This window comes from Harmonia axyridis, chromosome 5, assembly GCF_914767665.1.
Source record: "Harmonia axyridis chromosome 5, icHarAxyr1.1, whole genome shotgun sequence".
Taxonomy (NCBI): domain Eukaryota; kingdom Metazoa; phylum Arthropoda; class Insecta; order Coleoptera; family Coccinellidae; genus Harmonia; species Harmonia axyridis.
In genome coordinates, this window is record NC_059505.1 from 25,118,129 (window position 1) to 25,145,786 (window position 27,658).

At 34.0% G+C, this 27,658-nt stretch overlaps 1 protein-coding gene across 1 annotated transcript; it reads left to right on the plus strand.

Moving 5' to 3' along the window:
* Positions 1-3,954: 3,954 nt before the first annotated feature.
* On the plus strand, positions 3,955-25,975 carry LOC123680515. Its single transcript, XM_045618452.1, has 5 exons — positions 3,955-4,690; positions 7,005-7,446; positions 15,617-15,764; positions 19,112-19,788; positions 25,093-25,975. The coding sequence occupies exons 1-5, from the start codon at positions 4,156-4,158 to the stop codon at positions 25,238-25,240; spliced, it is 1,950 nt and encodes a 649-aa protein (XP_045474408.1). The 5' UTR covers positions 3,955-4,155; the 3' UTR covers positions 25,241-25,975.
* Positions 25,976-27,658: the final 1,683 nt, after the last annotated feature.

The window sequence follows — 27,658 nt, forward strand, 5'->3', positions numbered from 1 at the left end:
AATGTTTGATCGATGACGATTATTCGGCCCACTTATGGAACAAATATTATCTGTAACAAAATTCAATTTCAACGGAATTTCCACATGTTGCTCCTAGAAAGTGATCAATGTTACCGTTACTCAACCTATAGACGGTAACTAAGTGGTACATTGGTGCGTTTCCCAAATCGAAATGCATCCGTACATTTCCAATTACGATCTAATGAATTAATTCGGATGATTTAGTGGTGTCCATGTCTTAGACGCCGCGTCCTTCTCTAAAAGTGTAAACACGATCGTCTGTGGCTGTGGGGACTGGGGATCGATGGTCGAAAGTATGTCGCCACGGCAGGATTTAAGTGTTCTGTAACGCGGTATCTCCAGTAGCCTGAAATTTTACCAATTGTTCTTAGACATGGTTGAAAAAATAACTTTTCTAAAATTTCAAATGGCCATTGTGAAGAAACTTTTTTCGAATAATGTAAACCTAATCGAATATGCTTCGATTGTGTATACAGCTGATTAAAGTTCCCTATAGACAGAAATGATTTCTGCATCCATAAAAGATATACAGGGCGATTCCAAAGATATCAAGTTATTCAGTGATTTCCAAAAAATTGAACGGTGGAATTGTATCACTCGTAACATCATCAATCGCAATTGATATTGATCTTACACAAAATAATTCGAAATAAATGAAATTCCACCATTCAATTTTTTGGAAATCACTGAAGAACTTGATATCTTTGAACCCACCCTATATATCTTCTGTGTGTGTGTGTAGGAATTGTTTTTCTCTACAGAGTACTCTGATCAACTGTATGAACAATCGATGCATACTCAATTTAGTTTATTCAAGTATTTGAAAAGTTTTTTTACAATGTCCATCTGAAATGTTAGAAAACGTATTTTTAGCACGATATATGTATGATCTGAACGGTCGAATTTAGAGCGGTGGAGCAATTAAGACACGAGTTTTACAACAAATTCCTTCGATGCGGTGTGTGGTCCCTTCAACTCGGTCGTATGGTTTTCAATGGTTTTGATGACGTGGCTAACAGGAAATTTTATATTTATTATTTATTGTTTTTGTAAGTTCAACTTTTTTGTAACTAACTTATAAAATCTCAATTCGATCGACAATATTCAAGCACCTTGTGATTGTGGTTAGAAACTCAAGTAAATTGAAAATTGAATGTAGAACTTTATTGAATTGAATCTGTTGTCACACATCTGTTGTTTTTTATATTTTATTGGGTAGGTATATTGTTCCGAAAATTTTGTTTTTTTTTTCGATATTTTGCTTGAATTTTCTTTGATTCTATGATCAACATGAAATTTTGTGGCACGTATTATTTTAAACTTACAAGCCAAATTTCAACTTAGTCAGATCAGTGTTCACTGAAATATTAGGTTTATTGATTCTTCATCAATAAAGATTCGAAATGTTGGCAAATTTAATAAAGGTTTTTTATTCTTTTTTGCTGTTCACCGTTCCTCAAGCTATGATTACCTATTTTATTGATTGATTGCAAGGACGAGATTTGAATACCATTATATATGGAAAAAAATAAATCGTTTCTAGTAAAGAGATCTACAAAATATTCGAAGCACTAGATATGAGACAGTTATAAGCTAGTAGAATAGTAGTAAACATTTACCAGAAAAAATATCTCTAACACTGAAAGAACATAAATATTCGACTAGAACAGAAGGGGACAACTATGAAAGACAAAGAGCGGAAAAAAGAATAGGACAATGATGATGGCAATGCTGTACATATATAGCCTCGAGACTATTTACAAAAATACCAAGAAATATAAGAGAAATAAGTAATTTGAAAAAGTTCAAGAAAAAAATTAAAACTGTTTAATCAAAGAAGTACAGTTATAAACAGTCTAATCAACTCTTCATGAATTGAGTTGGTGGCAGGGCCGTCGCTAGCCAAACTGCCGCCCTAGGCAGAGACCTACTTTGCCTTCTCAGGCAAAGACCCAACTACCGCCCTTAAAACTTTCCGACAAAAAAAATCATTCGTGAAATTCGTTGAAATAAGAAAAAATATTTGATTCATTCTTCCAGGAACCCAAATTTCTCGGAAAAATTACATAATGCCGGCCTCCATTATTTGCCGCCCCTCTAGAGCGGGCCCAGCGGTTTCAGGTTCTTCTGCTCAGTTTTGACTTGAACATTTTATTTATTTTTTTTTTTGAATTATCGAGTAAAACGATCGGATTATGCGGATGAACCTTCATTTCAAATTCGAATACCCACGCCCAACACTAGTTAATTTGGTAAAAAAAATATTATAATATAATGGAATGTGGTATGAAATAATAAAACTTCTTATATTTCTTAAGAAGGATAAGTTAGAAATAGTGAAATGGAATCGTTTCTCCTATATTTTTCATTCCATTTTGAGGAATCAACATTCTAATCTGAGAATTGAAAAGAAAAATAATCCAAAGGAGGCTTCAAGTGGCAATAAAATTCGGCAATGTTTAGCAAAGCGAACGCTGACAAGCCTGATGAGTGCAAGTGTTTTTTTTAGCGTCAATAACTCGAAAACAGCACTATGAGGGGATTACGGGACATCTGGATATTTATTAGTTTAATGCAGCACATTCGATGGTTTTTGATGTTAATTAAATTTGTCGGTATTCCTTCCTGTTGTTGCTGACCAAATTGGATCTCATTCGGTACATGGAATTTCTACACATGTGTTTTTGTTCATCAAGCTTGAAATGCCGCCCTTGAATTTTGTCGACCTAGGCGACCGCCTACCTTGCCTCCCCCTTAGCGACGGTCCTGGTTGGTGGTATTTTTGAAAGGTGAGATGATGAAATAAAATTCCCAAGATAAGACAAATTCCCGATTATAAGAAAAATTTCCCAAATGTGACCAATTAGCCGAATTTTCATGTGGAACAATGGTGGAAAAAACCGTATTTTATTTTTTTACTGTCGTTAGAATCATATTTTTATTTGATAGCTGTAAACAGTTCTTCTAGAGATAACTCACAGTTTATTTTCTGAGTTTAATTTGAACTTGTACTTATTGTATCCGAATAAACTCATTTATTATTATTATTATACATTGAATAAGGCTTGATATTATTATATCACATCCCAATAAAAAATTTCATTCCGATCGAATTAGACTTTTTTTAGGTAGGGAATCTCTGGTCGGATTATGTTCATTAATAAACTTGACTGCAGCGTTCGAAATCCGAAATTCCCCTGAAAATGACAAGTTTCCTGGTTTTTCCATTCATCATGTTGTAGTATCTCCGGGGAACCAGCGCATAAAAAGCAATTCGTACAATGTCAAGTGAAGAAGTCAATTCCAGAAAATTCGTTTAGAAATGATTCTATAATTCGAATGGTGAAGATGCCTAAACAGTTTGAATGAAAAGTATCTGCGTATTTTGGCTTCATAAATGAATTGATTTTTGCTATGTTTTTGTAGTGGTATTTCAAAAAATGAATATTATCAATTAAATTCATAAAACCAAACTTGTGAGCCCATAGATCTTTCTCACATCTAACTAAAAACATTCATTTCGGTGGAATTCGTAGTTTAGAAATTAATAGAAAAGCAATTGTCAAATGGCTATATCTACCAAAATTTTCAAAATTCTGGGTCCTTCCGTTCCAATATAGCCCTCAGATTCGGGAAAAGAGAGCTTAAAAACACGATCCGATCTGATACCCATTATAGCAGTGGAATGAAATGTTTGTAATTCTTGCGACTGTGAATTTTCATTTTATTCTCATGCAATTAAAACCTCAGAAATAATAACGCACAATACTCTCCGTCATAATATGCATTAATTGTCATCAAAACAGGCGAAACCGCGTTTAATCGTAGGTAGTAAAAGAACTAGTACACCTGTAAGTACCATCCACTCCCAACCATCAGTTACAGCACACCGAAACCCACCCATCATTGAAACTGATAAGTTTATAATGGTGAACTTGAGCACCGTCTCTGATCTTAGTGAGCTGATTCTCGTGCAACTGACAGTTCCTTGATCTTGAGACTTCGAGGAAACTATGCCGCGATCTTTATGCGATTCTTCTCGCATAGTTCGATGGTGACAGTGAATTGTTTTCATATAGTGCGCGCTGCCATTTCTCCTTATATGTTGCAAGAAACCGGAAACGAACCAAAGCAATGCTCTTGCGGTTTTTCGGCCTCAGCATCCTGATAACACAGGCGTTCGCAACGGTCAATCAAACAATTGAGGTGATACCTGATTCCTACGTAAACGCGACCGACAACACGCTATGGAGAACATTATTAGAAGATTGCAAAATTCCTACAGCGCAATGCGTGGAGAGAAATATGTACAAATACCTGAAACAAGTCCTAGAATATCCCAAAGATTACAGTGTAACAAGTTTCCTAAAATTCGCGAAAAACTCCTTAAATTATACGCAACCAGCAAACGATGAGGGTTTGGAGGATGATGAGGATCAGCAAAGAAGTACCATAGATGAGATGTCGAAGACTTTTCAGGAACAAGGGTTCAAGTTTTTGATGACCCACGACCTGGAGGTGCAGATGCCAGATACATTCTTTGAGGGGGCTACTTTGAAGATTGCACCAAGAAGCTTGGAGACCAACGGGGCAGTAGTTAAATTGGAGTGGATACCCAAAGAGATTCCTGAGGATGCTGTAGAAGGAAGGATCTTCCTCAAGAAAATAAGTGAGTTCTTGGATTGATATATTCAAAAAATAGTCATGAAGTTTTCTTCAGGACACTATTTTTGGCTTTGAAATCTCCTCAATGACGCTCAAGAGTCAAGAGTAACATGATCATTCAGATTTCACGCATTGAGGAATCAAACAAAATTATCAGCGGTCAATAAGTAATTGTCTCATGGAATCTCTCATTGAGGTTCACATCTGGCTGCGAACATTTCTAGAGCAGATATCAAATCAAAAATAAAGTGAAGTAAGCTTTACTCAACTATTTAGGAGAATGCGTTCTTCTTTTAACGGGATTTTTGGTGTTATTTTATAGATGAAATATGACATAGTCGGATGTTCTTGTGAGGAATGTTATTAATTCATTCTAGCTTTCATATTCCTTAAGGCGACCAGAATAATTTATTAATGCCAGGTTTTTTATTCGTGTGTAATTTTTTTCATACAATAATTCATAGAAAAAATCATAAAGTTTTCAATTCGCATTGAATATTTTTTTAATGATTTTTTTGAGGATATTTCAACCTGATACCTTGTTATTTATGTGAGCACATTTTTATGCATATTTGCATGTAAAGTTCGACAGATATCTGACAGGATTACACTATGCTATTTTGGAGTTTGTTTCAGCGCTAAGTACAGAATTGCAAACCTTCAAGTTATTTTCAAGGTTATGTTTATGATTTGTCCTTGATTATTTAAGATATAAATTCCGCATTTTCTGAATTATAATAAGAGTTATGTCACTTCAAATAGATAAAAATTGTGTTGGTCAACCTGGATTGTAACATTTCGAAGGAAAAAGTTCAGTTGAATTTCATGATTGATTGAAATGTCGAAAATAGGCCTGAAGGCATGCACTTTTCAAACACCGATAGTCAGTTGAGAAATAGAAAAGGGCCTACTGTTATAAGTATGTCTCTTCGCCAAATATTAAGACGCTCCGCTGTATGGTTTGAGCATAAAATTTAAATAACCGTTTCTTCCAAAAGAATCAAATGCAAAAAGTGTTATCATAGAACTAATTACGCAAATAAATGAATTGAAATTCGGCTACATCATAATGAAATACCTTGAGATTGAGCTAATTAATTAACTGTTTCTTGTTAAAATATTTATAATTCATTCATCAGGTTAAAATCAATACTGTTTTATTGTAGTTATTTAGAATACCATTGATCACTTCCTTGCTTGCATATCATATGTAGGTAACAGGTAACATTATTTTTATCTGTTTACAAACGATTACAATCATCTCATGGAAAAATCCTCGGAAAAATTCTACAACGATGAAGAAAATGTACTGTTAGTAGAACCAGAAGAATTTTTGACGCATGATCAAAGTATCGAGGAATAGGAAGGATTATAAAACATGCCGTGGAATTGAATTGTTTTTAGTGTGACACGATGATATAAACAGCAAATTAAAGTACAAATGACAAAGGCATTTAAAAAGTGAAATTATCTTAGATAAAACAAAATCATATGACAGCGATCTATTTTTTTCATAACATATTGGGGTAAAATTTTGCTTTCGCCGTTTCGCAATAGATGGCTGTAGCGGTAAGTGGTAGTCGAAATAATTAGATGTCATACAATAAGCTCAGGTATTTGTAAACGTTATTCTCGATTAAACATATCAGCTTACGAGTCAGATTCTCGTAATTTGTGGGAGGTTTAAATTTTCTGCTTCAATATGACAAAATCCGTGACTGAGGCTCATCGGATGCTACCGAATATATAGTGTGAGGCCGTTATTAGTGAAAAAACATGCCGAGAGTGGTTTCAACGCTTCACAAGATAAAGTGATTTTACAACATGACAAAACTCCACCCCATATTGCGAAAGTGGTCAAGACATACTTGGAAACGTTGAAATGGAAAGTCTTACCCCACCCGTCCTATTCTCCAGACATTGCTCCTTCACACTATCAGCTGACCAGCTCTTCCGGTCATATGAAGAAGTATAAAATTGGATCGATTCGTGGATCGTTTTTAAAGATAACCAGTTTTTTCAACGAGGGATTCGTACGCTACCCGAAAGATGGGAGAAAATAGTGGCCAGTGATGGCCGATATTCTGAATCATAAATGTATAACCAGTTTTTTACAATAAAGCCTCGAATTCCGGAGAAAAAACGGCGGAAGCAAAGTTGAAATAAATTTAAGATTAGGATGATATTCTTCTCAATAGTAGTTTACAAGCTCATTATTATAATGAGACAATTACAAATCACTTATTCAATGGAAATAGCACCAAAATGATCGAAAATACCTTATCAACACGAATATAATAACGATTTTCCAATTTCAGAGAAGAAAATTTCACAAAAACTGCTCTATGCTCTGCTGGCCGTCCTAGTAGTCATTAAATTATTGGCTGTGAAATTCCTCTTTTTCCTACCAATGCTCATGGGTGTAGCCGCTGCGAAGAAACTGCTCATCAAAATCTTGTTCTTCGTCTTCCCAGCGATAAAACACCTTTTCAAACTTTGCCCATACGTACCTCACGGAACCAAATATCATCATCACAAACATCAAATAGCCCACATACATCACCTTGGAGGAGTCCACCATCATCCTCATCACCATGACGACGGCATCGAGATAATACATCCCCACGCTGATGGACCACCAATTCTTGGAGGAAGCTCTCTTCATCATTTCGTAGACATTGATCCACCTCATTCACCTTCGTATAAGCCACATGAACATGATTTAGAGTATTACAGTGGTGGACCAGGATTGGGCGAAGAGTAAGTACATACAACTCTAATAATTTAAACATTGAGTTAATCGTCTTGACACATATACTCGTGCAGTAATGCAAAATGCTAGTGTTTTCTACCTCAAAAAGTTTTAATAGAAATGCTCAAAAAATATTTCTGTTTATTGGTGAATGAATCAAAGCTAAGCCTTCACATCGAACAAAGTTATAGATACAGTCGCCTTCCAACGCTCTTCAATTTTTACAATACCTCTTTCTGTTGAAGGATTAGTCTAAGCTTTCGAAATAGGCTTCTATCTCGGCAATCACTTTATTAGAGCGAAATATCTTTCCCTGGAGCATTATATTATTTTGAGGTATTCAAAAACATCACTGGGAAATGAACTGGGTGGTCATGCAGTTGAAAGTGTAATTAGTTCAATTTGACCATGGTTCTCATCGATTTGTGACGAGAAACATTGTTTTGGTGAAAGATAATGTTTTTCTTTTGCATTTGAGGATACTTCTTCTTAATTTCTCCACTCAGTGGAGCCAACAGGGTTATATAATATTCACTGTTAATGGTTTCACCTCAGTCAAGATAGTCGATGTGCCATGAACGTCCCAAAATGTAGTAGCCATAATCTCGTCTGCTGATGCTTGAGATTTTGGTCGCTTTGTACGGCATTTGCCTACTGATTTACACTTCTACGATGCTTCCTTACACTGAGGAATGCAGTGATGAATCCATGTTTCATCCACTAACACATTCCGATACAAAAATCCTGACCCGGCAAAAAAATGTTCACGCAACACGAAGGATACACTGCCTTTTGATATCTCCAACTCTACCGCTATCTCACGCTACTCATATAAAGGATCGCTCAAAACCCTTTCGTGAACTTTTTTGAGCATATAGCAGAGTCGGTAACTATTCGACCTCAACTAATAAACTTTCATTCTTTTTAATCGGTGTTTTTGATAGAGCAGAGCCTGCAACCACTTATCAATTCATTGCTCAGCTTGCACAGTATTTTTCTCATCAAAAAACAATTGTTTTATCAATACATTAAACTCGTTTTTATCCATTTGCATACTACCACAAATGTAGCGTCATTTTGCTTTCATTATCTTGGTAAATACTCTATATTCCAAAATGTTGATTACGCATATTTCGAAGTAACGAGACATCTGATTCATTAAGTGGCAGAGTATTTCTCACAGACAATCTTCCAAGTCTTGTTTATGGAATCTATAGTTATCATAGAGTTGGACGTCTAAAGATGTTGTTAATGTCAGACACTAAACATTGATATCTGAACAATTCGAATCAACGTCAATAAACAAAGAGTCAAACACAAAACAAAAATGTTGTAGTATTAGTATTTTCGAACGATTAGAGCCATTTCATTTATTTTGTTATCGAGTAATGTTGAAGATACTACTTTTATTCATGCGAAAGAGTTAAAGTGAACCTATGTGGTTGACCCACTGACCAAAAATCATATTAGCATTTGCGGTCTTCAGGATATAGACTATTGTTCTGAATTTCAATTGGACACGAACAATGCAACTCTAAATGGGTTGACCATTTCAAAAACAGTTAGGAGGTATTGAAACAAATAGTACCTATATGCGTCGATGCAGATTTCTTCAACATAAATGAAATTGGAAAATCCGATAATGTTCTGAACTTCAATTAAATCCTGGACAAAGATTGTTGAGAATAATTATATTCAGTTGAAATAGGACAAAAATTTATCATAGTCTGTATAGAGACAGATCGATACATTTAGAACAAATCGATACATCATGTATCTACCTACACATCATTGGAAAAACCATCTTGATAGGTACCTGAATTACTCCAAAATCCTTTTCCTGATGAGTAGCTCTTGATATAGCACCAAATGAATAAAGATTTCCCTTGTGTTCAACTCTGACTTCAAATTGTAAAGAATGAAATTAGGAAAAATGATGGTCCTGTAAAGCACTTAAAACTGCGATAAAGGTATCAAGATATATTTCAGAATAGAAAGAAGAGTGGGTCATCTAAAACTAAGGAAATATGTATACATATACAACTAACTGTTTCAAAAACAATTCGTTTCAACTTCTGATGATTAAATTTGGAGCAGAAATAAATATGTTATTGAAATCTCGTATAATTTCGGATTCAGTGTTATTGTCACACATGTGCTCTATATAATTATGATTGAATTTATATTCACGAAGAAGTAATAATGGTAATCAGGGCCTTAATAGAGTGTTTCGGTTTGTGAGCATGACTGTCTTTGCCTTCCTCTTAATGTGTCTTTTTCGTCTGGGTTCACGTCTGGCAAGGATTCTAAGAAATCATCATTAAGATTCAAAGCGAACTTTCTCCTCTGAATATAATTTGATTTCTAAAGAAACCAAAAATTACTGCTCTCGCGAAACATTCCATTTGGAATCAACTTTTCAGCAACTGTTGAAAAAAACATCGAAGTTAGGTAGAAGATGCCCTTCAGAGGTTATCAGAATACTTAAGAGTCAGGCCTGGTCCTCGTCGCCTCCCTGGTCCTGGTTGGTTCAGTCTCGTAGGTCCTATACGATTTCCCAAAACCTGGAAAGATATATATGAAGGTTAGAATATCCTTGTCAAAACCTTCGTTGAACGATTGTGAAGATTCTGTGCATTAGAGTGTGATGTCTACAACTTCAGTAATAAGGAAATACTAACTGTACCATGTTTATCGTTTATCGACTTTTTGTTCAGGATATGTAGGAAGGTGCTGTAATAATTGACATTAAACAAAAATAGTAATTTACGTAACAAGTCCGGAAAATAGGGTTTTTTTGGACGAATAGACAAAATTCCAGGACGAGCGTAAGCGAGTCCTGGAAGTCTGTGAGTCCAAAAAAACCATTTTCGGGCGTGTTGCGTACAATATTTTTTCGGAAACCATGTAAAATAACACTATCGCTGCTGCTTTCCATATTTTATTGCTATTGCGATCAAAAAACATGCAAATTTTTGACAACTAATTTCATATGAACTGTCAGCCGTTATCTCGGTTGCTATGGATTCTATGATTCTTTTCCGGCCTAGTCCGGGAAGTACGTACTTTCCGGACTAGGCCGGGAAATGCTACTTTCTCAGAGAAAAAGCGTCCGGGAAGTGAGCACTTCCCGGACGGTTGCCGAAAAAATATGTTTCCTTCACCTATAGGGAGTTTCTTATCATTCATCAGAATTATATCGTTACGTTTTTTAGAAGCGTATCAAGTACAATACGTCTTTGTAATCTTCTGACTGTAAAATTAAAATTGAGGATCTGACAATTTGCTTATTTTAAAGTTAGGGTTGAAAATAACTTAGTTTCTACTTTGTGGTTAGGAAATAAAAACTAATAGAATAACTAAACGCCATAGCAAGAAGATTCATTAATAAATTACTTTTTATTATTGCACCCCTAATCGTAATGGAAAGAGCTGCCCTCTGCACTTTTTGAACAGATATTTACAAGATCCTACATATTTTCTCGAGGCAGTTTTAGTATTCATCTAATATTTGAAATATTTTGCTTGTCGCTGTTATTTACACTGTTATTTATTTTTATAATTTTCTGGGATGAATAGGTGATTTTTGAAATGAATAGGAATCAGATTGAAGTATAGATATTAAGTTATTAATATTCATCAAAAGTTTTGGATTAAAAACAACCTAAAAGAATAAACTACATACAATATACTCTTCTTGTTGTTATTGAAGTCAAAGAAAATTTTCGGATATGTTAAATGTAATAATCACGTATAAAAGTCAAATCCTTACGTTGAAGAAACAAAAAAAAATGTTGGTGAATGGTTCCACCTACCGGAACATTCTATTTTTTTTCGTTTCACATTCTGATCTAGGCAGTTTTCATTCAGACCGTTAATTATCGACAATAAAATAGCAATAAATTAAATGTTGAACGTAGCCCAAATACCTACATTTCCAAACATTTAGAAGCGAATAATACTATCAGTATATACCATGATTTATTAGAGTATTCTGAAGAGATTCTTTATGATGAGTCGGTTTGGAGATTGCCTTGTTATGATAAAATCTTTTACCATGAATAAAGAATTGATGAGAATTTCTCTTCCGTTGAGATAGTTAGTGAAAGGTGCAGGATTTTGTATTATTATGTTTTTTTTAAGTGAAGTAACGAAAAAATTTGAATCCTCATTATGAAAATTTTATTGAACACAACATGGTCCTCTTCAATACAAAAATAACCTTTAAACAATAAGCCCAACAATTTGAACACTTGGATGCCAGTTAACACCCAAAATAAATTCTCTTCAATGTAAACTTTTCTCTAGTCTATATCAGGAAAAAAAATATCTGTACCAAAATGTCACTGTATCTTAAAAAAAAGGGGTTAGGTAAATAGTAATTTTGAATTATTCAGATTGTTGTACGCTGTGTGATTATAATTAGGGACATATATGTATATAATTTTGGCCAATCATGTCATATTCTCTTACATTCTCTTCGGAAATTTTTTGCACTACGGCCACATTTCGCAAAAAAAAAGTGATTTCATTCTAATGCAATAATCATTGAGTGGAGTAGCAACCTTTTTTCTAACCGAAATTCACAGGTTAATGACTAGTTTTGAACTACTATAATAACTATATATCCGGTAGACAGGATACTTAATCACCGTATAAGTGAGGAAACCTATACGATTATATGGTCTAAATTCTGTACAAATTTTGATAACTACATTAATCATATTCAAAAGCGAGCATAAAAATAATTAGATATAAATGTCACATAAAAAGTTGACGAAATTAGGCTAAGCTATTTCTTACAATTAAAAGAACTTCGATAATTTTGACCGAAGTTTGATTTCATGACGATTGACGAACAATTGTTATAATGATACATTTCCGAGTTGAACTATTCAACTATTTAAGTGATTCACTCTATACGCTCTCGATTTATAGATATATCATTCCAGTGGTTCTTTTGGTGACTAATAGGCTGTGCGAATCAATTGTGGTTTCGTTTTTTGATAAATTCCAAATTACAGATTCAATCGCAATAAAATATTGCATTCACATGTGAAATAATAATTTCGAGCTGAATGCTAAATTTCATTTTGATTGATTTTCCCCGGAACCGGGGAAAATATAAGAGGAACAAAAAAATTGCCTTTCTATAATGTTTTCGTTACCACAGAACCTAGCGAGTTGATAATTTGAATGTCTATGTATAACGTGCGCTCATTAAAATTGGTGGTCAAGAGTTCTGTGGAGGTTTTAGAGTTGATTTTCTGTTATTACAAGTAGTGCTCAGCTTGTACCATATAGTTCCCAGATTCGAAGTATTTGAACAATTGTTTGTGATATGGTACAAACTTTACAAATTTCCTTCCTTCCACTTCTTTTGAAAGTCATGTGCTTGGCTAGTCGCCATCGACACATTAAACAATCTGTAACACAAATCACAAAAAATCTCAACAATCACAAACTATTTTCACAATTTCAACTTCACAAACTCTTCAGTATAATTTTCAAAAAGACTCTTTCAAATTAAGGAGCTCCAAAATGGGACGTGAGGGAAAGTAGTCTTCTCACCGTGACGACCATTTTGGAACTCAACTTTTCAAATTTAGCTCTACTGATAATCACAGAAAATCCACTCTAGTTTCTCCACAGCACTCTTGACCACAAACTTAAATGAACGCTCGTTATAAAATGACATTTTCAATCTTCGTGCATAATATAAAGTCGAACTTATAAGGAGAACCAAAGAAAATTCAAACAGAATCTGAGAATATCGATAAAATGAGGAAAGCAGTGACGTGAAGTCAAAAGCCTTTCAGCACTCATGTTGTCATACGCCAAGAGTACCCTTGTTTTTTTTTTTTGGTTCTGTCGATAAACAGTTTTGTGTTCTCCAAGTGTGCAAGTAGCTTTAAAATGATATTTTATATCTACACTTATGGAATGTAGGTAACTCAAGTTTTGTAGTGCCGTAAATATATATATTTTTTGATATTCTCCTTGAAATCTCTCAGATTCTGAGGACAAGATCAATACATATTTCATGCAGCTCGAAATTGTTATTTCATCCAATAATTCCGATTGAATGTGTATTTTTGAAATTATCAGAGAAATGAAATTTCGAGATCCAAAACTTACCTGAAAATTTTGAATTTTTAGCCATTTTTTCGTGTTTACGGCAGGACCACATAATACAAATAATACATAATACTCTCTTCGTGGTGAAATGATCGAGCGATTTGTTCAGGGAGCAACCGATTGAAAATAAAAATAATAACTCGAATTCCAAATTGAGTCGAAAATGTGTAGCTTTCTAGGGGTGATAATACATTGAAAAATAAGTAAAGTTTGATGAATGAACTTATGGCCCAAAATGCATAGGGGAAAAGCGGACAAAACGACATATGCCGACCAAATGAACTTTTAGGATTTTTCAAAATTGCCGTAGTATAGCTCGGAGTTTCAAAGTAATTTAAGTCTTGCTTGTAATGATGACAATCCTTCGAAGAAATTGACTCCCTCCTCTAAGGGAGTCAATTTCACTGTTGCAATAATTTCACTGTTGCGAGTTTCACTGGTGCAATAGCCACAAATGTGTTTTGGTCGGTTGAATTTTTTTGTTCACTTGGTTTCTAAATAGCTTCTGGAGAGTGTCATGACAATTCCTTGTACATTGGATGCATTCCTGTTATTACGGTTTTGACGTAATAATATGTATAAGTTTTAAGATGAATATTGGTTTTGTTTTCAAATTGTGCTTCAATATTATAAAAAGTGTGTATTGGATAGAATGACATACTATCCTGATGAACAAAACGACATAGTATGTCATTTTGTCCGATATATGCGAAGAGAATAAAGTTTTGGAAATAATATAGAATTTAATGGATTGATTTTCACATGAAACTAATGAACTCATTTTCATGTTAATTTGTACATATTTTACATGCACTATACGTGATAGAACGTGAAATTTCTGGTATGTGTCTTGTGAAAAATAGGTAAATTACCTATCAATTCCTGATGATTACAATATACCAGGAACTTCTAAAGGATCATTATCCTTTGTAGTGACGTTTTTTCGTTCCAAACCTGGTGATCAGTGGCTTCGTTGCATTCAATGTTTTCACTGGGCTCATACATCGTTTGCTCCGATCTCGGAAAGAACCAAAACGTTTATTTGCGAACTTTGCATTTGAATATTATGTATGTCATTATGTCCATTACCAGTGTGTCATTTTGTCCGTAATATACGGACAAAACGGATTTTGTTAGAAGTCAAAATTACTCCTTATATCTTTTATTTTTGTAGTTCAATTCAGTTTTCATCTTATAATACTTGAAAACAATTAACCAAAGTTAGTATTTAGCACCAAAATGGGAGTATTATCGAAATAACTAAAAATATATGATTGAAGAACTAAATAGTATGTCATTTTGTCTGCATTTCCCCTATTAAGGGAGATATATCCTTCAAAAGTTGGTAAAATTGAAAAAATTATATATAACTTCGGTGAATGCCATCAGATTGAAATTTCGTGCATAAATGTATGTTGTTGAAATTCTTTTTTTTATTACACTTTTACATTTCTGATATTGTTATAGAGGGTGAGTCATGATTTTTTCGAAAAACTTCTATGCTTATTGATGAATCTCGCGATGAATAAATCTGCTGACATAATGTGACTACAAAAACTCAAATTTCTCGAAAACAGTTGAATTTTTTTGTATTGGATAAGAATACCTTTTTCATGTAATTTTCTTCGCTCCATAGAATGCTTCTATTTTTGCTACCAAAACGAATACAACGAAAGAAATTGCCCCAAAAAAATTATGACTCACCGTCTAAAAACACTATTTATACCCATATCAGAAATGTAGAAGTGTAATAAAGTATTCAAAAGCTTTGAGGAGAATTTTTTTTAATTTTATCAACTTTGGAATTTTTCATTGTATTATCGCCCCCAGGAAGCTCGGTAAACATTTTTGACTCACCTTGATGTTACCTTTGGAATCGTTTGGAGAAAAAATTCAACGCTTCTGATATTTTACCGTTTCTGTTATTGTGGATCTCAAATAGGAATGAAAAATTCTTTCGATCGTGTGCGGTTGTGTTCATACATTTCATAACATTGAAATTCGAGAATTTCTTATAAAGCCCACCTGTTATCTTCGTAGCATTATAACTAACCGGAAGGACCCGTACATGGAAGACAACGAGATCCCAGGTCAAGGCCATGGACGACCCACTAAGAAAAATCCGAAGAGACCTCTTACGCCTGCAGAGATAGAGAACATGGTATTGAAAGCCGAAAAGGAAGCAATGGTAATTATATATTTGTTTTAGACAACATTTCCATGATAATGTGTAATGTTTTGATTAGCATATCTACCTTTGTTCGAATGACAAACATTCTATGTGAAAGTTTCACTTGTGTATAGCCTAGTTTTCTATTTAATTTGGCTGTAGTTTTACTTACATTTGAGAATTTTGTCAGCTTTAAACATATTCTTAAGGCCTTACCTTGAATATAGCAATTTCAGGAAACGAATGAAATACATACACACTGAAAGAACCCTGAACGTAGTTATATATTAGAAAGTGTAATATGAGATGAAGTACACTGAAATCAAATTCTTATTGCGCCTCTCACAAATATGAAATTGAAATCTAGCCTGAAATTTTTTTTGCGAGTTATTTATTGAGAAAGTGCTACAGATGAAAAAATATAACTCACCGAGAAAGTTATAACTGCATATAAATGCAACGCATCTTTAAAGCTGACTTTTCAATAAATTTCATCGTAACGGTATCTGGAAAACTTATCCTTAGATATGGAACTTGAAAATTAATGCACTTAATTTTCACTCACTTTTGTATCATTAGGTATTTAACAACTCACTTCCCCAAATTCTGAATTGAATTGGTATTTTGAATCATTAAAACAAAATTTTTTTTTTCATCTCCAACAATATTAAACTGAAATCTCCTAATCTATTTTCCAACTCATTGGCGTATGGAAACCCCAAACATAACTTTAAGAAATCTCTGCATCTTTTTTCTAATATTTATCGTATGTGGGGAATAACAGAATTGTATGTGACAACTATTTCTTTGTCGGTGTGTATTATTTCATTTTCTTTCATTTTACTGTTCAAATGACTAATGATCTCTTAATCTATAGAACAAGCAAAAAAAATATTTGAATTTCGCATTGACATCATCAAAATGGACGGGAAAAAGAAAATCTGACTTCTAGGTCAGGAAGTTTAATGAACCAAGAGAATATCTCGTGAAATGCAGAACATGCACAAACGAGCAGTTTTAAATATTATCTATATGTCAATTCAGTGTAGATATTAGGGAGAATAATTTTTTTCCAAAACACCCTAGTATCTGAAGAATTTGTACACATTAAGCTCATTCAACTCTCTCTGAGATAGTAGAGTTTATTCACTGATGATCTTCATTTTTGAATGAGGAACTTCATTTACTCACTCCACTGGTCTACTTTTTGCAGCCAAGTTACAATTCGTAGAAGCCACTTTTGGTCTTTTATTCTAAAAATTTTGATCGCGAAATACATTCAAAACCATTCCGAATATCTTTGGGTCGGTGTGTTTGTTTGTCGGTCTTTGTATCCCCAATCATTGTGAAAGTCTTGACTTCTATAATCTCGTCCAATTTTAATGCAATTTAACATGGGTATTCTTTTAACAAAGCGAATGGCGTCAAACGAATTTCAGCTTTTACATAAGGGTGTTTCCTAATTACGACACGAACTTCGAAGGATATTCGTTAGGTCGTTCGAAATAAAAATGTTTATCTTTAAACATATGATTGGAGTTGCTCGTTTCTGAGATACAGAGTGTTGTTTAATTTAAGTTTAAAAAAAACGGTTGTAACTGAATATCATCAATATACTAAAACTGAACTTTAAATTCAGTACAGCTATCTGAGAAAATGATGTGCTTATGTAGTAGTGACTAGATTGAAATTATTTAGTCCAGTGACGTCTCAGAGGGCACCACAACCAACAACTTTTTTGTATTTTTTTAGATTAAGCAACTAAAACTAACTTTTTGTTCACTTCTGTTTTCTTCATATCAAGCTTCGTTCTCGAGAACAAAAAATTAAAATTCACCATAACTCCTTCTGAATATTATCCATGAATAAAATAAAATAAAAACCAAAGTGAAAAATGAACAATTTTGACCTTATTATCTTCAATAGCTGTTCCAAATTTCAACTGAAACGGTTCAAAAATATTTATGATATTTTATAAATACCGCTTTTTTAAACTTCAACGACCTATCTCAGAAACGAAGCAACTTCGGTTATTCACCTATATGTTCATAGATACTTCTGTAAGGAAACATCCTGAATAGACTGCACTTTGAATGTACCGATGTATCTACTAGTCCAGTTTTTTCGAAATTAGATATGAGACGTTCTATAAAAATTTCATCGATACAATTACTTCCAGTACTCACTTACAAAACATTAATATCTATATGGATACGTGATACGTCACACTGTACTTATAGCAATACTAAAACCCATAATTACTTATCATAAGGTGTTAATACCATTGAGAAATTATAGTTATATTCCATGATTGTAGAATTGGAGATGCATTTTTCACATGCATCTTTGTTATGCACTGAATTACGCCAACAGGTTCGCCTCTACCTTCTGGCAGTCAAAGAAGAGAAATTCCATGCTTCAAAACTTTCACATTCTGCGACTACAAAAACCATTTTATGGCCCACTGAATTATATCCGCAATGAATATCTTTATATTTATTTCATGGAATTGGGTGTCGACTACGGTATTAGTTCGCGTAGGAATAGGATTGTACCGAATTCAGCTCATAACATCTCTCAATGCGTGATAGGAATTAATTTGAAGAGAAATTCAATAATGTCCATTACCTACATCGCAAGAATTTTCGATTCAGGCGGTGTATTGAAAACTGATGATTTTTTTGTGCTTTTAAATTATGATGAAGGATTGAAAACAAATAATAATTGAATACACAAGGGATGCAGCAAATGGCTTACTTTATTTCAAAGGTATTTCAATACAATGGAAATGGGTAGAACACATTCTTTCACAGTCTCCAAGTCGTTTTAAAAGTCAAAATGGAGAAACCAAAGAACCTCTGAAGTTGCCTAAAGTTATTGTAAGTGAAACGATAGGTGCGAAATCGAGTAGACCACGGCTAAAAAGGTTGGTAGTTACTTAAATCTTTTAAATTGACTCGAAAAGTTTTTACTCCTCTGTGTGGAAAAAGCAAAATATCAAGGAGCATTTCACAGCAATGGCTATTTTCTATCGAAATTTGCAGAGAGAATACAAAAATATTGTGAAAGATTTTTTGGCGAGTCTTTCTCGAGCCAAGCTACGAGGTACGCTTGGTGTTTCGTCCTGAGATCGCTGGTGGACTCACCAGTTGGGCTATTCAGCGATCTCTGCCCAAGACACATCCTCTCGCACCATCGTGGAGAGGTAACTCTGTTGCAATGCTATGACCCCTATCCGCCGGGGCCAAAGTATGTGTGGAGCGAAAATCCATAACGCCATCTGCGAGCAGACAGAGTCACTACACCTTCATATTATAGATTATATAATTCCATACTTTTTCCTAATATTCTCAATTTTCACACAGCTAAAGGCAAAACTACAACTAGAGAAAAAACGGATACAAGAAGAAAACGCCCTCCTCCAAGAGCAACTACGCCAAGCAATCAAAATCCAGGAACAGCTGAAAATCCAACAGATGAACATCATCAGCAAGACCAACCCAGTATTCAAAAATTCTGTACCCACAGTTCCCAGTCCGTTTCTACAGAGCCCACCACCAGCTCCAATGGACAAGATCTTCAACTCAAACAACGCCTTCTCTGTACCAAATCAACTTATGACGCGACCAATTTTGAAGTTTACTGGTCCTCAGGCTAATATGGTGCCAAATTCTGTGATGTCTTATCACGGGGGCGTCAATGAGGTTCATCAGGGAACGGCAACAGTTTCCAAACAGGGTGTTGGTCAATCGTCGAAGGTAGCTTATGGAGCTTCAGACAAATTTGGTGTGCCAGTTTCTGAAGTGCACAAAAATCAAGAGACTGCTGATACGCCCAAGATTGATCTCCAGAAAGCGATACAGAAGGCAGCTAGCATTACCTTTGATCCATTTTACAGTCCCATATTAATGAAAATTGATAAGATACTAGTGAATCTGGGCTATACCGATGAGCCTTGCAAAGAAAGACTGATTTGTTTTATGTATAAAAGTCCAGAGAAGTATAGTCCTCACAGCAACTTGCTTTCCAATGAACTGAGCAGGTGAGTTTATTGATGAATTCTGATTTTTTCGTATTGTGCAATCATTCGCCCATATATTCAGCAAAATCATATATGTACTAACTGAGGTTGAATCTCTAGAGATAATAATTTGAACAATAATAGCTACATAAATTTAGGAATGGTGGATTAATTCGAGTAAATATGAAGGATAATTATCTATTCCTCACAAAAAAAATTAATGTTAAAGTGATTCCAAGTAAAAAAATTCTCAGAGGTTGAGTAATGAATAGGTATAGGAATTGGAATATTGAAAAACATAAATTTTTTGGTATTGTAGCTACCCGGACTATTCAGGTCTGGCAAGTCGGTATCTTGGTATGTCATATCTATGTATTGGAAAGAATGCCGAAATTCAAAAGAGAAGAGTGACAACGTTTTCCCCTCTTCCTTTGCACAAAAAGTGGAAGCCCTCAAAGGGATATGTTAGAAAGGGACTGCATTGTACTATCTTAATTCAACTGATAGGATTTCATCTCTGTTTCTCGCATTGGATATCTACAATATCAAGACGTATCATTGCTAATCTTATTTTATTTTTAATAACAATACAAGCTTTCATCCTCAAACAATATGCTAATTATTAATTTGAAAATGTTTCAGTTAATTGATAAGACTCGAAAAAAAGGATAAAATACAATTATATTTTGTATATTCGAGTTTGTTATACAGAGACGAAGAAGAGGTTGTCAATAATTATCTCTAGTAAAAGGCACATGAGAAATTATGATTGTAATAATCTTGTCGGAAATATAGAATTTATTCATCTTGAAAAACTTCCAGCTACATTATGATTATTCTATTCATAGAACAGCTCTGTTACAATTAGTTTTTCACAGGAAAAAACTAGAATTATAATTATTAATTACACATCTTCCATTATCTTGGACATTAGAAAGTACAATTCGGTGCATATATAATTGATAACATGAGGATATTTGTATTCAAGCTCCAAATATTCACGGAATTATACGGTTTTATATTTTAATGATAACATTTTTAATCTATCATTCAAATCTTAACTCGAATAGATGAATAATACATAATAGGGATTCAAATTTAGTGAGAATCCCGTACAAATTTAGACATTTCATTGACTTCATAATGAAAAGAGATAGGACTTTTGTTTCCCAAGAATTTAATCCATTCAACTCATCAAATTCATTATTGCTGTTAACGGAATCGAATGGCTATTAGGAGGTTATTCATCGGCCAAACTTTCGAATCTGTCGAATATGAGGCACTGGGTTAAAATATGAATCATCGAATGTGTCGGATGATACATAATAGCGAATTAATTTTTTACGAACACAATTTAATTTGCACATATTCTTGTGGTTCAATTCTATCATTTTGTCAGAGCCCTTTTACCTTTTTCGGGTCTATGGTATATGTAATGAAGGAAACAAATATTGGAATTTCGATCTACTAATTTTTTGCATTTCTTTCTGAGAAGCTGATACTACATAAATTGTGAATAATAATACTTAACGATTATCGATAAAACTGTAACTTCCATGATAATCACACATCAAAAGTTTTAACACAACGGACTCCTATTTTTCGTGTGAGCTTCATGATCACTATTTCGATGATTATATAACTCATGTTTTGATGAACCAATAGAATCCGTAAATTTCTTATAGTTACAGCGTATTGATAAATGGATATACCCCTGGGCCCTGATGACGTGGTATAATCGTTTCGATGTTTCGCCTCCTGCCATATTGGGATCATTTCCATAATAACAGTCTCGGACGTCAAAATAATAAACGTCAATCTCAGTGAAATGTCAATGAATTAGCAAAATGCTGTGCTTTAGTTATGGTTATTGAAACATGGTTATACCGGTGAAATAAATTATTATATTATTTTTTGCACTTGAATAATGTAATGATATCAGGTCTAGCAATGTATTATATTAACTGACAAAGAAACTGGAGCTGTTTAAATTAAATTTTTTTTTGGTAAAACAAAGAAAGTATAGCAAGGAGTAAATGATTGAAATTTGCAGAAAAAAGGGTTAACAAATGTTTTTAATAAATTTGTTAATAATATGTTTGTCCACCGCGATTATCTATACACTCCCCAATACGCCTTGACATTAATGCAATAAGATGGTCTATTTCTTCTTGAGGGATATTATCCCAAGCTAACTGTACTTCATCTCTCAGAGTCGCCAAAGTCCGTGGGGGCTAGGGTAAATTTCCAAGCCTTCTACCCATGATGTCCCAAACATGCTATATGGGCAAAAAAACAGGAGATCTGGGTGCCCATGGCAAAACATACACATGGGTCGTTTCGAAAAAGTTTAAACTAATTCTGGCAACATGAGGTCGGGCCTTATCTTGCTGAAATATTGGATTCTCGAGCTGGTTTAGGTTAGGGAGAACATTTGGCCCTAGGCCCTTTATTTCTTGAAGGTAACGCCACTCTGTCATATTACCTCGAATAAAGACTAAAAGTGACCTACCTGTATGTGCAATAGCACCCCATACCATAACGCCTGTTGTCCATGGTGTACATGACGCTCAACATCAAATTGAAGTTCACGTCTTTCTCCCCGACGTCGTCTTACCCTTCTTCGGCCATCTGTACACCCAAGGTGAATCGAGATTCATCAGAAAAGAAGACCTGATGTCATTCCACATTCCAATGTTGACGTTCTCTGCACCACTGTAATCGTTGCTGGCGATGCTCAACCGTCAGACTTAACACAAGATGTAGTCGATAATGCTGCAGTTCAAATGACCTTATCCGGCGGTGAACCGTTCGGACAGTTACAGGATGGTCTTGTTCTCCTAACCACTCATCAGCCAAAGATCGAGTTGTCACAAATCGGTCTCTAATAGCCATAAGTCTTAGACGTCGATCTTGAACTTCATTTGTGCCTCTTTGACGTACGGTGCCTACTCTTCTTCGATTTTGGGCATTATCAAACCACAACATCTCATAACAGAAGTTGGAATTCTGTTTGTACGGTTAGCGATTTCTCGCCCCCATAGACAAACAATTCGGCCTCTTTAAAATTCACTTAGCTGGCGATAAATTCCGCGTATCTACACGTGCTCTAGATATTTTAACAACAACTAAACATCGATTTTGGAACTCCTCGAATAGCTGGTTTGTTGTAAAATTAAAAAAACTTGCAAATAACTACTACAATATTCAAGTAACAAAAATTGTTTACATTGAAAAACCTTCACGATTTTTTTCTTCAAATTCAATCGTTTACTCATTGCTATACTATCTATGTTTTACCCAAAAAAAAAATTTAAATGTATACTCTCTGGGTGTTGCAGTTTCTTTGTCAGTTAGTATATGTTATCAGTTTTTATTTTATGTGATATTATTTAGTGAATGAAATTTGATGACAATACGTGAAGGTATAAAATATGAGCTAAATTTATGGAAAAAATGATCTGAGAAAAATGAAAATGGTACAGCCTGAACCTGAACCTAAAATGAAAAAACTTCAAATACTTATAACATTTTTGTAGTAGATTTTAAAAGGTTTCGGATAGAAATTGAAAATTATTCTGATTATTCGTGATAAAATCATCAGATCGTATTGAATTAAAGTATTGGAAAGCAATGTACAAACACATTAACACAGTACCAAAGCCGATTTTCCCTCATAAGCTCTGAGTTTCTGAGATTTCTCATATGACATAGAACATCTCCTACAGAGCCCACAAGACCAAAGATCTACCAAAGTTATTTCAAGCAGGCTTGCAAAATTTGTTGATTATATGATCAATAAGTAGTAAATCACTGTAACGACGTAGAAGTTCAAAATGCAATGAAACTCTATAAATTGATCTCCAACTTTCTTAGAATCAGTAAATATAATAGATGTTCCAGTTATAATTCCGCAAAAATGTCGAACCAACAATTCGATTTATAGATTCGATGAAGATACCTAGAATAGAAAAGCAATTAAAATGTTGAAAATTCTGATCAAGATCTGTATCTTAAGTCCTTTCACTCAAACGACTAAACGAGAAACGTATAGGTTTTAGGTTTTGGGTTCACTAACAGGATCGATTTCTCAATATTCCCAAGTTAACTGTACGATCAGGAAAATTGATCAAAGCAACGCAAGATTTGTTTACAAATAACCAGAATTAATGTTGATATCAAGGCGTGGATCGGATGCAGCGAAGGCCTGCATCTGAACGCGACCGGTTCGAATATTCTCTGTATATCTTACCTTTCCGAAACAGCGTCAACCACTTTCACGAGATGCTTTCTTTTTTTCATTCGTCACCGTCTGACCTAGTCGATTCGGTGTAGCCCGGTCGTTGTTTCAGGAGATCAAGGTTGTCTCTGAGAAGATCTCAATGACTTATTCTCCGGGTAATCGAGCTAAGTGGGCCACCTTTCGTGATGACTTCCAGCTTCACTTTCGTTTAAGGATATGAAATCAACTGGGTCATATTCGGCGGTAATCTAATTTTGTTTTTGTTCAGCGTCTTATAACGTTGGAATTTTTCTACTCTGATTGATTCAATTTATTCTTAAATTGGGTATGTTGTTTAAGACGGTTCATTTCGAATTTACCTTAGGCATAGGAGTATTTGACCATTCAATTGTGATTATGATTTTTTCGCGGAAATCAATTATCAGGTAGGTAGGTACTACTTTGAATTAACGGAAAGACTTTGTCCTGCAAAATGAATTTAAAACTACTACTCAAGGAAGGGGTACTACTTGTTCAATCAATAATAATATACGAAATCAAGCTTTTTATGAAGTCGAAACTGAGCAGAATAACCTGAAACCGCAGAGCCGCTCTAGAGGGGCGGTTAATAATGGAGGAGGGCATTATCTACTTTTTCTGGGAAATCTGGATTACTGGAAGATCGAATTGAATATTTTTTTTTGATTTAAACAAATTTCACAATCTTGAACATCAACCCCGAACTCCCCTCCCCACGGCTCTTTTGCTTAGTACAAAATCTCAAACCTGAAAGGGTTTCGATTTGTATTTTTGACGGGGCGGAGGTCTACTTTTTCCGAGAAATATGGATTCCTCGAAAAATGTATTAAATAGTTCTTCTTTAATTTCAATGAATTTCCCAGATGATTTTCCATTAAACTCTATCTTGAACATCTTTGCATCGAGAATGTCTGCAACATCTATTCGAATTGAAAATAATGGTTCATTCGCAAATATACTTGAATATACTAGATGTTTCATGAATATGTTTTATTTATTATTGAAATAATCAAATGCTAATTCCATATTCATCGAATTCATTTCTAAATATAAATGCTTTCCAGGGAGCCTCAGGATCTCCAAAAACCTACCAATCCTAACGCAGCAGTGTTGAGATTCTTCAGATATTTCCAAGCAGCGAGGGATGGACAAGAAAGAAACGATTGCATCAAGTTATACACCGGTTGTAACGTCTTAGGTAGTGAATTGTGAAACAATAATAACAAAAAGAATTGAAAAAACCTAAGAATGAACACTAGTCCTATGCAATTCTAATTTAACTATTTCCATTATGTAATAGTTAACAATTAGATAAGATGATTATTTTTATTCGATAGTTTCAGAATATTATTTAAAAAAAAAATGAGTAGATTAAACATGAGAATCTCAGAGAGTTCTCATTCTAACCGATCGAATAATAGGTGTGTTTGTTAGTGAATGTTTTTTTTTGCCAAGGGTTATTTTACATGCTAGTACTAGTTTGATGTTTAAAAATGCCCGTTTTGGTGGAAATTTTGGCTCCTTCAGTTATAGTGATAAAAGCTCTTCATCCTCAATAATTTATTTATTTATTTATTTAGGTATTTATTATAGGTTAAGTTCTTATTTATTTTCACTCAGTCATGATCTACTTTCTTCATGTCTTTTTGGAGATGTGCCATTTTAAGGGTTTAAATATTTCACTGATATATGTATATTCGCCTCAAGGATCAGATATTGCTATCAGTAGTTTTTGCTCAAGAGAAGTAATATAGTTATAAGATTTCAAATTCTGATCCTAGATAGTGACTATACATGAAACGTTTCCATCTACTTCATAGAACTGATGATTCAAGGTCTTACAATCAATGCTTATTGTCATTGTGGTGTTCCGTGATACATCTCTTGTTATCATGAAGTGTTGTAAAATTTATGGTGTTTTGTTTCCCAATAAATATTGTAATTCTGCAAAATTGTTAATTAGTGAATTCTTCACTTCTCATTTCAGAGTTATCTACTACCTACTTTTATTTTTTCAATTATTCTGATTTTATTTACTTTTTTGGTTGTGAAATGAATCAATCTTAAGTTAAGTAGCTAAGCCTATTATATACGGAATCATTGTTATCCCTCTGAAGTGGCCATATCATATTAATAATCCACTTTAGAGATTATTTGATATCATTAATAACAAGTTAGCATATGTATCAAACTGAAACATATGTTTTTCAAAGAGAAGTATAAATTTTTGTCTCAATGCAGTTGGCCAATATGTATTCCATCCAAAAATCGAGCTAGTTCGTCGGTTCTTATTAATTCTCTAGATAGAGCTTCACAATAAATAAAAAATTTGAGTTCTACTCATAGAACTCAAATTTTCGAGTATCAACTCAGTATTTGTTGAAAAATTTAAAAGGTATCAGAACCATTCGTTTTCACAAGAATGAAATGAAAAACAGACACTCTCAAATTTCCGAAATCCCACATCGAATGACGAATTCCGATTTTTTTTTTAATTCAGTTCATTTTGTGACTATAAACAGTAGCCTGTGAATTATAATCGTATTCAGTTCTGTGGTGTCCTAAGGAGTAATGGGCGCATTAATGGACAAGCGCTCAATAGTTTATCAAGCTTCATTTCTGAATATATTTTTGAAATTTTATTGCGGATAGTTTTGTCCACGGGTGTGAAAATTGTAACTGAGAAATCATCAAATAATCCCTAAGCTCTTATTTACTTTATCAACAAACATTCGCCTTCGATTAAATCAATATTGGGGTTGAAGGCAGTAATGGTGAAATGCATCAAGTTCAACAAAATCTTACAAAATACTTTTTTTATATATACTCCTAATGATATCGACTTGGTTTTAAGTATTATTTATTTTTTGAACAGTTGTTCCTAAGCGCTGAAATAAATTTTTGGGCCTTCAGAGGGGTACATAACTCCGAAACTTCTAGGAGTAATGGATATATGGATAGTTCTGATACTATCCTGACGATCCATATTTTCAATTTTATCAATATATCCTGCTAATCTTTCAATTGATTGCTCAATTGTTTCATTGAAAATTAATGAATCATTTCCTCGATCTTGCAGAATCAATGCACCATAACATCCAAATTTTGTACTGAATTTCAAGCTAACATTTCTCACAGTTTCGGATAAAAGCTCTGGAAGGCAGGCTGTAAATTTGGATTTTTAGATTTCTACATTCTAAAACAAAGGTTATAGTTTTCAGAAAGATAAAATTTTTCACCGAGAACGATTCCGAAATGTCATTATTGAAAATGGTCATAGAAACGTTCATATAATATTGTGAAATTATTGGGTAACCAATCGTTTATCATCGGTAAAGTAAAAATGTAGCGGGAAATAAAGTTCATTTGCTGGAAGTATTATAACATTATTGAGAGTTGTTTTTAAACGTACAAATACGGTTTAATAATGATATCAACATTATCAACAGAAACGTTGATCGAATACTTAAATAAACATAGAAGCACTTGTTTCTATATTTTACATAACAAAAAATAGATACGTTGAATTATTCTGGCCATATTTCTGGTACATTATGCATATTCCAAATATTATGTTTGGGGAGACGTATACGACCCGAGCTAATTTTTTGAGGGGTTGTTTCATCCTGA